The 13917-nt window shown below is 33.5% G+C and overlaps 1 protein-coding gene across 1 annotated transcript in view; it reads right to left on the bottom strand.

The window, feature by feature from the left end:
- Positions 1-1900: 1900 nt before the first annotated feature.
- The window catches only part of FAM174A (family with sequence similarity 174 member A), a 44086-nt gene continuing 32069 nt past the window's right edge, over positions 1901-13917 (bottom strand). Inside the window, exon 3 of the mRNA XM_017509159.1 lies at positions 1901-2466. Coding sequence (XP_017364648.1) covers positions 2463-2466 — 4 coding nt within the window. The 3' untranslated portion in view covers positions 1901-2462. The remainder of the gene's footprint in view (positions 2467-13917) is intronic.

Here is a 13917-nt window from a genome sequence, read left to right as displayed (position 1 = left end):
GTAGGCAGAAAGATGCTACTTAATTTTCTACCTCCACAAACAGTGGGTTGGTCAGAAGCTTCAAGCATAAAAGAACACCTATAAGTTATTCCAAAACCTATTCTTTGTTCCCATTTTTCTCCTGCTGAGCTATAGGCTCAACTATACCAGCTCTACTAATCTCTAACTCCTAGGTTTGGCTAAAACCAATAATACCACTAAAAGGAGGTACCATATGGGAAAGGAGAATAACTGCATGTTTTTGTTTTATCTAAGGTATCATCAGTTATTTTTAAAGGTACATACAGAGTTTTAGGGTGTTAGGTAAAAATCCTAACAATTTCATCAGCATGCTTGTTATGTATCTAAAGAAGCTAAAATTCAGCCTAACAGCTTTGTAAGTGATTTTGTAGGTGTATTATCTGGCTCTTTAATAAAAATGTGGCTTATTATGATAATTATAACAAGATTTACAGTATAAGAACGACTATATGAAAATGATAAAGGCATTTTTAACAAATATGACAAAATTTCCATGTCCAGTTGAAGGATATCCTTTTCAAAGTAGTCATCTAGAGAAACTGTATATTTCTAATTAAGTCGGTGCCAGTGATGAAAACATTTTGGCAACATCCCCTTTAAAAGCAACTTGGAGAGCATTTATGAAAATAATCCTTTAAGTTGCCTTATCAGAATTCTTATTCTTGATTCTTACTTCTAATTAGTGCTAATGAAAAAGCTAGCTTATAAATGACAGCAGTTATTAAATGAATTATTTCCAAGATACTATATGGGGCCAAATTTAATCCAAACATGTGTTCTGTGCTAATAACCTTTTAAAATAAGAAGATTTCATATACAATATCTAGAGGCTTGACTTCTCTTGGAAATTAAAAACTAAGAGTTAGCAACATAGGCAAGTATTTTCTCATGGTAACTATTAGTGGGATCTGAAGAGAGGCTGATTCCTTTAGAAGAAGAAATACCTTCCACTTTAGTCCCTGCTCATACTTTATACATATATACATTGCCATCATGTTGACTTGATTCACTATGGAAAGCCAGTTGGCACACAGGTAAAAGTAACTTTGCATTGTGGATGGCCAAATACTCCAATTTACTTCCTTGCTAGAGGATTATCTATCCTTGCCTTGTAGAACTTGTATGTAGCTTTAATGTTTGTTTTGGTCAATAAAATATAGGTGAAATTGAAATTTATCACCTTGAGGCAGAACCTAATGAACTAGCATGTGGTGCATTATGTCTGGATGCTTAGTTATGAGCCAATATTTGGGGCAGAGGTTTTCCCAACATCTTTGGTCCTGGAGAAAAGACTACAAAGAGCAGAATCAGAGTTCATAAAAAACATGTAGCAGAAGTGAGAAATAAATCCTTGTTGCAACCCATTGTGATTTGGAACCATATGTTAACTCTCTCTGACCTAGCCTATCCTGACTTACATGCATATTTAAATTACTTCCATGGTCCTAGTAAGCAACAGAGTTCATGACCCAGCTTTTCCTATAAATTCTCCTCTAACTTCTAGGATGTGAAAAATTGAATCTCAATGCGGTTAAATAATTGTTCAGAGATCGTGATGTTGGTCTTTGAATATAGATGACTCCAAAGTCTATGTGTTTACTTTAATTCCTCAATCTCCTGTTGCATAAAACAGTCAAGTATTTGAACTATGCCATTATTTCCATATTTACCTCTTACTGTACAGTAAAGATATAATATGGCTTTGAAATTCACAGGTTTCTGAAATATCTAATCAAAGTACATACATTACTTTCACATAGTAGTTGCTAAAACAGAACAACATTTTGATAGAGTTTCCAATAAATCACTTACAATGATATATATTAATTTTCAATTCTATAGTCTTTAAGTTTATTTTATAAACACATTATCTAGACCATTTTAAGAGAATTTTAAATCATATTTATTGTTTTACAAATAATAACTTAGGCATTTCTTAATATTTTAAAAATCCCAACACAAAGTAATAAATTTGGCTTTTTCCCACAAAAAATGGGAAATACCTTTCAGTAAAGGAAATTTTAAATTATTTTTACACACCAGTTGGTTGTTGGAATTTACAGCTCTTTAACATATGACACCAGCAAAAAAATAATTAGCATTAACTAATTAATACATAAAAGAAAACAGTTTACAATCATATGGTAAGCAATAAATGAAAACTGATCAGAAAACACCATTTTATAGTAATTATCAAACTGATAAACTATTACAGTATAGTTTATCCCCAACATCGCTGAGCCTATTAATAGAGTATTCCTATACATATAAAGATACAAAAAAGAATACAGTATTTATTGCAACAACAAATTAAAGGTTGTCATAATGTATGAAACTTAAATACCCCCCCAATATTGATATAGTGGCTTCTTATTCCTTAAACATAGAAAGTCCACTCTTCACTGTAGAAAGATAAAGTCCTTTCATCAAAAGGCACATTCTTATCTGCAAGAAAAAAAATATATATATAAACATCCTTTCTGGAACACTTTAAAAACATTTTAAAATATTCAGAAAGATTTAGAGAGGAAGAAAGAATATAATCAAATTATTTAGTCTCAAAAAATTATTAAAAAGAACGCCAATAAAACACATGCATGAATTGTCTAGATTATTTCAGAAATTATCTTTTACATTGAAATTCTAACTTTTTAAAGGAATTTTATATTTAACTACTGTGAGTAAAGATTATGTTGTATTCACAATAAAGTTTGCCCTAATATAATATTCATAAATGACTTTAGTTGACTTAAGTATATAATATAGTTGACCATTGAATGACATGGGTTTGAACTGCGTGGTACCACTTATGTGCAGATTTTTTTTCAATAAATATATTCTAAAGTTTTTTTGAGATTTGAGAGAATTTGAAAAATATCACAATACACTACATAGTTTAGACATATCAAAAAAGGCTAGGCACAGTGTCTCAGACCTGTAACCTAGCACTTTGGGAGGCCGAGGCAGGCAGATCACTTGAGGTCAGGAGTTCAAGACCAGCCTGGCCAACATGGTGAAAGCCCATGTCTACTAAAAATACAAAAATTAGTCAGGTGTGATGGTGCACACCTATAATCCCAGCTACTCAGGAGGTTGAGGTAGGAGAATCACTTGAACTTGGGAAGTGGAGGCTGCAGTTAGCACTGTACTGCAGCCTGGGGAACAGAGCAAGACTCTATCTCAAAAAAAGAAATATTTTAAAAAATTAAGGAAGAGGTATGCCATAAATTGATAAAATAAATATAGATGCTGGTCTATTTTATTACTTACAATCGTAACATATATATATAAATCTACTATAAATTGTTAAAATGTATCAAAATTTATGCACATAAGCACAGATTGTACATGGTGCTATTTGTAGTCGAGATATGTAAGTAAATGTAAGGATGCAGTATTATAACTGCACAAAATTAACTGTAGTACGTAGTATACTACTGTAGTAATTTCACAGTCCCCTCTAGTTATTCTTATGGTGAGCTCAAGTGTTGTTGGTATTTACTTAAAATACCATGTGACACTAATCATCTCCACATGGGCAATTTGTATCTCCAGTAAATTGTGTACTGCAGTAAAAGTGATCTCTCATGATTCTTGCATAGTTTCTACTGCATTTAGTGCAATATCATAAATCTTGAATAACATGATGGTACCCATACAAAATGCCACTAGTGATGCAGAAACTGCATCTGCTGGAAGCAGATGTCATGATATTACAAAAAAAAAAAGTTGGATGGCTTGATATGTATTGTAGATGGAAGTCCGCAGCAGGGGTTGCCTGCCATTTCAAGAAAAATGAATCCAGCCTGAAGATCAAAAGGAAAAGAAAAAGTTGTGAAACTGTCACTGCAGCTTCATCAGGAGGCACAACATCTTTGCACTTTTTGTCAAATAACTTTTTATATCATATTAAAAATTCAGCTTTTACATGGTTGCATGATTGCTATAAGAAAGGCAAACCTACAGACTCTAATATAACTTGAGAAAAAGCAAAATCATTGTACTATAATATAAAGCAAAAGGAAGGTGGAAGAGCTAAAGCTGGAAAATTTAATGCCAACAAAAGATAGTTTAATAATTTCAGAAAGAGGTTTGGCTTAAAAAAAATATATCAAGATAAAAGGAGAAGCAGCTTCTGCTGACCAAGAGGCAACAGACAAGAGTTCCCAGAAATCACTGAGAAAATCATTGAGGAGAAAGGACATCTGCCTAAACAGTTTTTAATACAGATGAAAGTGACCTATTCTGGAAAGAAAAAATGCCACAAATGACACTTACTAGTACATAAGAGAAGTGAGCAGTATGATTTAAGACAGAAGGGATAGACTAACAGTACTGTTTTGTGCAAATGCAGTAGAGTTTCTGATCAGGATTGCCCTTACATACAAAGCTGCTAACCACTAAGCCTTGAAGGGAAAAGATAAACACAAGCTGCCAATATTTCAGTTGTACAAGAAGTTTTTTTACTGGACTGGTTCCACTGATGCTTTCTTCCTGAAGTCAGGAAGTACATTGCTAGTAAGGGACTGACTTTTAAAGTTCTCTTAATACTGGCAATGCCTTTGGCCTCAAAGAACCCCATGAATTCAGCACTGAAGGCATTGAAGTGGTCTACTTTCCTCCAAATACAATGTTTCTAATTCAGCTTTGAGATATATTTTAAACATACACATTTTTATAGATTTTAATTCTAATTATACAACTTACTTTACTACTAATCTAAATCCTGGCTTCCAAAAAAATACCTGCTAATAAGAGCCATCATAATGAAAAGCATTCAATCAAACCAAATTAAAAAATCCCAAAGTGTACAGATTTTGCAAACTTAACAAATATTCCTTTATAATCATCCATAACATTTAGAACTTCACTGGAAAAACATCTGAAAACAAATAATGCTCTTTTTCATCTTGTCTTATCTGAATCTTTAGTCAGCAATCCACAATAGTTCTCTGAATGATTAGCATAAGCTACTGAGGCTCTACTACATTTTTACTTTGTAAGTAAATTTAATCCTTTAAAAACATACTGAAGGTTATTTAAAAAATAACACTTAGAATTCTTTTGCACAGCTCTTGTCCTTTTAATGCTTGAAACCGATAATATTGATGATAAATTTGTGGACTACGGAAAAAAAAGTCAATCTGTAAAATCAAACTTGCAGTTTCATAATTTAGGAAAGGAACTCAAAATGACTAGAACCTAATCCAAATTCTATCACTAAATAGCCTTTTGAACTTGACCATATATTAGACCCTAAGGAATATCTACAAGATTTTTTTGGAATAGAAAAGTACCTACCATATAAAGAGTCTCTTAAGGTATGGTTTCAGAAAGGTATTTTGAGACTCATAATTAACCTCAAAACATATGCAAATAAGCATAACTGTCTATTATGATCTACTGATCATAATACATTGTGCCCAACATTTTCTTGGACTTGTTTATAAGACTGTATGACCAGTTCTCTCATTTACAGTATTTCATTCTTTGAGTGGGAATTTCCTCAGAATTCCATTTTTGATGTTTTCATGATGTTCAACATCTACTATAGGAACCACCACTCCCCACTCCCTCCCTGGCATGACTCAACCACAAACCAAACGTAATACTGAAGAAGGCATTCTTATCTATATGCCCAATTGAAAATATTTTTAATTCATCAAGAGTTAAGTCAATTCTTTTCCAGCCTTAAGCAGTATACTCTTAACTCAAATAAGGATAATGTTATCCATTTAGTCACCACTCCAATAGGAGCAGTGAGGTCATCTCTACTTTTCATGTCCTGAGTATTGCATAGTAACATTATCTTGTCAAGGTTTTTCAATTCCTTACATTGCTAAACTAGCCTCTGCCTCAGCTTTGACACCTGTCACCTGAACAACTGAAATGACCTCAAAATATTGGACCTTCATTTTTTTGCCCCAAACTTTAACTCATCTTTCACAAGGTTACCAGCATCATCTTCCAGAATATAAATGTGACAATTTCACTTAAAAGCATTTGATGATCTATAAGCATTTTTACAATGGATGAAACCCACACACTTAGGAAGGTTTTGCTGGTGTGGTTTTTGTTTTTTTAAACACGATCTTCCTGATTTGGCCCCAACTCTAACAGTTTATCTATGACCCGACCATATACCCTACATTCTGTAGAGAAACTATGCACACATTCCCAAACACAGCCATCCCATGGATCATATTTTCAACTCACCTTGACAGGCAACTTTCTCTCTTTTCACAGGCCTATTCTTTTCTTTTTCTTTTTTTCTTTTTTGAGACGGAGTCTTACCCTGTCTCCCAGGCTGCAGTGCAGTGCACAGTGCACAAATTATGCATGCTTCCACCATGTATCCTGCATTCTATAGAGAAAGCATGAATATATTCCCCAACAGGTCCTTTCCATGGCTTATATTTTCAACTTGCTCGACAGGCAACTTTCTCCCGTTTCATAGGCTATTTTCTTTTTTCTTTTTTTTTTTTTTTTTGAGATGGAGTCTCACCCTATTGCCCAGGCTGGAGTGCAGTGGCACGATCTTGGCTCACTGCAACCTCCACCTCCTGGGTTCAAGCATTTTTCCTGCCTCAGCCTCCCAAGTAGCTGGAATTACAGGTTCCTGCCACCATGCCCAGCTAATTTTCACATTTTTAGTAGAGATGGGATTTTACCATGTTGGCTACTTGAATTCCTGACCTCAAAGTGATCCACCAACCTCAGCCTCCCAAAGTGTTGGGATTACAGGCGTGAGCCACCATGCTGGGCCTTCATAGGCTCTTATTTGATTAATGTAGCTTTTAAAAAATACCTGTAACTCAACTGCCACCTACTCAAGTGAAATCTGTTTTGCTGTCCCTCAGTTGCTCTTTCTCAGGAATCCCAAAGCAGTTTGAAAAAAGTAGAGCATTAACATGGTATGAGAAAAATAGCTAAGGATTCCTATTCCCTGGAGAGGTGATATACAAGTGTAGAAGGTAGACTGGTTGACTCAAAAAAACGCTGCAGGCCAGGTGTGGTGGCTCATGGCTTTAATCCCAGCACTTTGGGAGGCCAAGATGGGTGGATTACCTGAAGTCCGGAGTTTGAGACCAGCCTGGCCAACTTGGTGAAACCCCGCCTCTTCTAAAAATACAAAAAACTAGTTGGGCTTTGTGGCGGGCACCTGTAATACCAGCTACTCAGGAGGCTGAGGCAGAAGAATTGCTTGAATCTAGGAGGTGGAGGTTGTAGTAAGCTGAGATCGTGCCATTGCACTCCAGCCTGGGCAACAGCCAAAATCTATCTCAAAACAAACAAACAAAAAACTATGCAGACAGAACCAGAAGTGCAAAGTATAATCCTAGTTCGTCTGTTAACAGGAGGCTCTTTTGGCCTCCTGAATAGCAGGGATAGAGGCTGTTCTCCAAAACCAAGCAGAACAAGCCATCCCTCACCTGTGGCCAGCAAAGATAGAAGACTGCAAGTGTGATGGTTGATACTGAGTATCAATTTGATTGTACTGAAGGATACAAAGCATTGATCCTGGGTATATCTGTAAGGGTGTTGCCAAAGGAGATTAACATTTGAATCAGTGGGCTGGGAAAGGCAGACCCACACTTAATCTGGGTTGGCACAATCTAATCAGCTTCCAGCATGGCAAGAATATAAGCAGACAGAAAAATGTGAGAGAGACTGGCCTAGCCTTCCAGCCTGCATCTTTCTCCCATGCTGGATGCTTCATGCCCTCAAACATCAGACTCCAAGTTTTCAGTGTTGAAACTTGGACTGGCTCTCCTTGCTCCTCAGCTGGCAGATGGCCTATTGTGGGACCTTGTGATTGCGTGAGTTAATACTTAATAAATTTCTGTGTTGTGTGTGTGTGTGTGTGTGTGTATAATCCATTTGTTTGTCCCTCTAGAGAACCCTAATACAGCAAGTATGACCTCTCCTATGAACAGTACTATATTTTACAGTTTAGCAGACACATATTTTTCACATTTTAACATCTCTGAACTTCAGATGTATCTTTCAATTGATGGCATCTTTCAATAGTTGTCAGACAGCTGGCAGTTCTTACATAATTGCCATTGCCTGTATGTGTGGATCAAAGCTCTTTGCATTGTTGTCACTTTGAGGGAATTACATGCATTGTTAATGTATCATAAGGATGAATTTAATGAGGTTTAAAATATCTTCAAAAAGTTTATTTCATGAATCACCACTGAAGCAATTTTTTTTAATATATAGAATAACATAAAAGAGAATAGTAACCTCTTTAGCACTGAACAATGGCATGAATCCCATACATTCTTGCCAAGAAACAAGATCTCTTAAGATAAAAGATACCCCAGATAAATGAAAACTCTGCTAGTTTCTGTTTTGAGAAACTATTATATACCAAGCAATGCAACTGCAAATATAAACAGCCAAATTCTTTAGAAACTAGCACTATCAAAAAGTACTGAAGAGGCTAGTGTGCATGTTTCTTGTATAATTTAAAAATATCGCCAGATTATTTTATAATTTAATTGACAGCTATTTCTTTTCTTTCTTAATGATGTACTTAAAATTAATGGTGTCTTAGATTAAATGAATAATGAAGTATGTCTTCACAGAACTTGGATCAATTTCAAGTGAAGAGAGGGGATAAAAAAGGAGTATAATCTTTTACTAATGATATTTACATCCTGAATTGACAAAACTTAAGTGGAAAATAGCTGAACAGGAAATTTTCAGTTTTCCACCATTATAATATAAAATGAAGAAAAACTAAGAATGTTATATTCTTGCTCAACTACATTCTATGGCAGTGAAATGGATTATAAGTATACATAAATTTATGTCAAATATATAGTCTTATATGAAAACAAACATAGGTAACCACAACATTTAATGCCTTGATGGCTTTCAATGTATTTGAAATAGGTATGCAACACATTGGGCTATGCATGCTGCTAAGTTTAATAGGTACAAATATTTTTTAAATTACATTCATTCTTTTAATCACTAAATGTGTTGAGTTTTTATTAACTGTGAGAAATATTGCTTGGTATTGAATGGGATGATGGGGATCAAAAAATAGAAAAAATACATTTAAAAAAAAGAAAAACATAATCTCCTTTTTTATTACTGCAAAACTACAAACAAACTTTGGAAATAATTCAGAGGACAAAAAACTCTGGCCTAGAAGGGAAGCCTGAATTCTAGTGTCATCTTGATGAGTTATTGCTGGACATTCTCAAGTTTTTTTGTATTTTTGTTGAGGTTTTGGATAAACTAAATAGTTTTCAATTAAGATTAAGGATTGTCTTTTTAGGGTAGTCTTCAAGATTAAAACAGTCAATTACAGAGACTAAAAACTGGGAAAGATTTAAAAGTGCAGTCCTATATATTATTTGGCAGGCAACTTGCTAAGGAGGAGGAATCAAGATTCAAGAGATTGGTTTAAGGGCATTCAGTCAATAATAGGCACTCAAGAAGCACTTAAGTGTATATGATTATGCTCTGTTACTCCTTATTTTATCATAATACTTCTCAGTTCTGGACGGTTTAGTCATTGAAATCTGAAGATTAGATCCTATGTCAAATACTCAGTTTTCTATCACTTACAGAACTTCCACTGTACTAAAAAAAAAAAAAAAAAATGCTACTCTGGTTATAGCAATGAATTCCTATTTCTTCTACAAACAAACAGACTATAAAATAATAAAAAACCAAGACATTCTACTAGTATGGGCTATACTCTATCCTGCTTACTTATTGTCCTGGATACCTCTTCTTTCTCTACAAAACTGCTAGTCATGAATAATAATGCCTTAGAATTCATGCCTTCATTCAGTGACTCCAATCCCAAATATTTCTCTTTTGTCAGTGGACAAATTTAACCTTCAAAAAATATTTTGAAGAGTCAAATAGTGATATACTGTAAGTTATCTACTAAATATTTATTTTCTTTCTTTTGTTCACTAATAAAAATGTTTGTGTATGTATGTGTGTGTGTGTGCGTGCATGTGTGTGAAGGATTGGAAATTATGATTTCCAGATACAGAGGCAGATGTGTGGATTCTTGTTTTCCACCCTCTTGTTGCCTAAAACACAGATGCGATGGCTGAAACTACATCAGCCTTATAACCAGCAAAAGACAAACATAAGGAAAGGTTTGAGAAAATTTAGATCTTGTAATCAAAGGGCCATTGAATTAATACCAGGAGCCAATCACTGCAGACTTCTTATGACACGAGAGAAACTTTTAAGTCTCTGTAACACAGGGTTTACTATTACTTGTAGTAAAAGACCATCATCCCATCCTACCCCATAAAATCTTTTTCTATGAAGCATAGCAAGTATATGGTATTAACACATTTCATGGAAACCTCGGTTTGACTATTTCCCAAGCTTCAAGAATGTTCTACCTCTATATAATCACATGATGACACAATTAAAAACATAACAGATATTTAAGGATAATTTAAAGCTAATACAGATAAGCTTAAAGTATCAAAATGGCTATAAATACAAATTCAGTTTGAATAGACAAACTGTTCTAGTGCGGTCAAGGGTATTATCACTGTCTGTTCATTTAAATGAATTTGCAAATATTAGACTCTTGGAGTTTTATTCTTCCCAGGTCCTTTTAAATAAGATATAATGTCTTTCAATTTTAGATAACATATACTGTTTGAGAGTGCTGGGAAAAGTTAACACCTAATAATTGCATTTAGGACTTTTTCTTCCCATAAACTTGAGGTCCTGGTTTTCATGTTGTCCTTCAACTCCATCTATGGTTGGTAATATTCTCCCTCCCATGTCCATCCCTTCCATTTTACACCTTAAAGTTTCTGCAATCCAAAATAAAAAAAAAAAAAAAAAGAGAGAGAGAGAAAAAAAAGACTAATACAACATATCACTTACACGTGGAATCTAATAAAGTTGAATTCATAGAAGTGGAGTGATATATGGTAGTTACCAGAGGCTGCTGTGTTTGGGAGGAAGGGAATGGGTAATTGTTATTAAAGGGTGCAAAGTTTCAGATACATAGGAAGAATAGATTTTGAGTTATACTACACAGCAGGGTTACTACGGTCAATAATAATGCATATTTGAAAATAAATAAGAAGGCAAATTTTCAAGTGTCTTACCATAAAAAAATGATAGGTAAGTGAGATGATGGATATGTTAGTTATTTCATCATTCCATGTCATATGTGTATAGGAAAACATCAAACTGTACCTCATAATTATGATTTTTTAATCAAAGTAAATTTTAAAAATAAAAAATTCTGCAATACAAATAATTACAGAAGAATTGAAATCTGAAACTAAAGTAGCAACCATTTTATTAAATAAGTCAACTACTATATGAGTAAAAACCTGTGACACATCTGTTCTGTGAGAGCATTCATTTAATAGAATTCATTTAAACTAGATCAACCAAACATTTGCTCTAGAACTGTGAATGTCCAACACAATAGCTACTAGCCACATCTGGTAATTTGAATTAAAATTTCAATTAGCTAAAATAAAATTAAAAATTCAGTTATTCAGCTGCATTAGCAGCATTTCAAAGGCTCAAAAGCCACATATGGTAACTAGCTAGCAAATTAGCATATTGTGATGTCTAATTGTTAATGGAGCAAGGCAAATTTTCTCCTGTGGCTCAACGTCCACAGAAAAGTAAAACTCACAGAAAAAAATTTATCTGAAAGTTTTTGCTACCTGTTTAATGACAAACAAAGCAAAGTTCCCTTTAAGAGAATAAATACATAAGAATTATCCTACTAGTAACATACCAGTGGACAAACTAAAATAGAAATTTCTAAAGTAAATATGAATACTTTAATACAATATTATATTCTATTTACTATGACTAAGATTAGTACTTATTCTGATACTATGCTATATCCAACAGTTAAAACAGTGTTTTAGAAATTAGAACTACAGTATTTTCAAATTGGTAACAATTTGAATAAGACCGTAACGAGGGTTTCTCACTAAACACTTACATCGAATCTGCAATCTGATTCTGATATACTCATGTTAATAACCAGAAAATATTTTATGACCAAGTACCACATTGAGCACAAAATGTAATCAACACATAATGATACAATAGTATATTTAATGAAACATAACGGCAGTAGCCAAAAATCAACTTTAGGGCTTTTTAAATTACATACTTGGCAGAAATTACTACAACAACCTGAAATGACAGACATATTAGCTTTTAGATGCTGTTACCAAGATTGTCAAAATGTCCTCTAATTTATATCATTATAAAATATTAAACTAATTATAAAATAATTTTAAAACTTAATTTTTATTTTAAATTATTATGGATATATAATAGTTGTACATATTTATAAGGTACATGTGATATCTTGATACAAGCATACAACGTGTAATAAACAAATTAGGATAATTTAAAAATAATTTCACTAAATCAAACAAAACAGCAAGAAGAGATTGTTTCCAATTATTGTTTTATGCTGTAAAGCATTCTTTTAAACTGTGTTTCTTGAGACTGGTTATAATAATTTATCTCCATTTTGCTTTGAGAAAAGAAATAAATTTTATTCAGCATATGTGGCCTCTGATTCCTCATCAGTTTTTCAGTCTGGAAAGCTGAAAATTCTACTAACAATTCAAGAACTGAGATTTGTTTTTCAGTTTTATAATTCTTTTGTGCAAAATGATTCCGCAACTAAACAAAAAAAAATGCCTCATCATTAACAAAATTAGGATAACAATAGCACATTCGAGAAAAGTTATATTAATCAAGCAGCACAAACTATTTTTTCTCTGATACCTACAATTTTTTCCCCATTTGATTGTATTGAACCTCAGTGGTTAACATGTAAGACATAGTTGGTGGAATGGTGGTTAGCTACTCAATATCTGCTCCACCTCAACTGATAAGTCTGAGGTACTTCCATTTTCGTCCCCAGGTCTTAGTATTTTAATGATCTCATAACTTAATCCTGGACAATGATGAAAAAATAAAAATAAAACACAAGTGTGTTGGAGGACCTTGGGGAAACCTTTCTCATTCTTAAGAAAGAGACATAGAAGAGTGTGCCCCTAATGTCCAGTTAAAGTTAACATCTGTTTGTAATTATAGGAATTGCCAGCATGATCCTCTTATCAGCCTAAGAATAAAACCAACACAGAACAATGAACAGAACCAAGGGAATCAGAGACGACAGACACAAGAGCCCTGAGGTTCTGTGCCTGGAGAGGCCCCTATGTGTGACATTCTGTTACATGAAAAAATACACTTCCTTTAGGAAATTTATATTGAACTGTATATTGGCATTTCATATGGTTCAATCTAATTTGAAGAAACAGAGAAAATAATTACCCCACACATCTTAATGACCAATAACAATCTATTCTGATGTATTTAAGGCCACATTAAAAACACCACTCTCAGAAAGAGCTGACTACAAAAAGCTAGTTTTGTAAAACTGTAAGCAAGGAAATTCATTTGCCTCTCTGGAAATGATTTGCTTCCTGTAATTTCGTGGATAGAATTTGGAAAATGAAGAGGAACTAATTTTAAAAACACTTAAAACAATGAAAACAGCACCAGTAAGGGATGATCTAACAACAATTATTCAAAGTTATACTGTAGACTAATTAGATTCTGTACTATAATTGAAAAGGCACACAAATCATACTACTTACATGATTTACTTTAGGAGTCTGTATTTCAAAAATTAACAGTAATATAAGCAGTAGTATAGAAGACAGAATGAACCGAATTTAGAATTATCCTCTTTATGTATAAATCAAACAAATATTAAACAAATGGAATGAGATTAATTGCAGGATACTGCAGATGAAGTCACTTGAACTAAGCCTCAGTTTTTCTGTCTTTCCAATGAAAGCAATGGGAACTACTCTGCAAGAAATGTTTTTA

The sequence above is a fragment of the Cebus imitator genome, unplaced genomic scaffold (genome assembly GCF_001604975.1).
Source record: "Cebus imitator isolate Cc_AM_T3 unplaced genomic scaffold, Cebus_imitator-1.0 Scaffold408, whole genome shotgun sequence".
Lineage (NCBI taxonomy): Eukaryota > Metazoa > Chordata > Mammalia > Primates > Cebidae > Cebus > Cebus imitator.
This window is presented reverse-complemented; position numbering and strand designations above follow the sequence as displayed.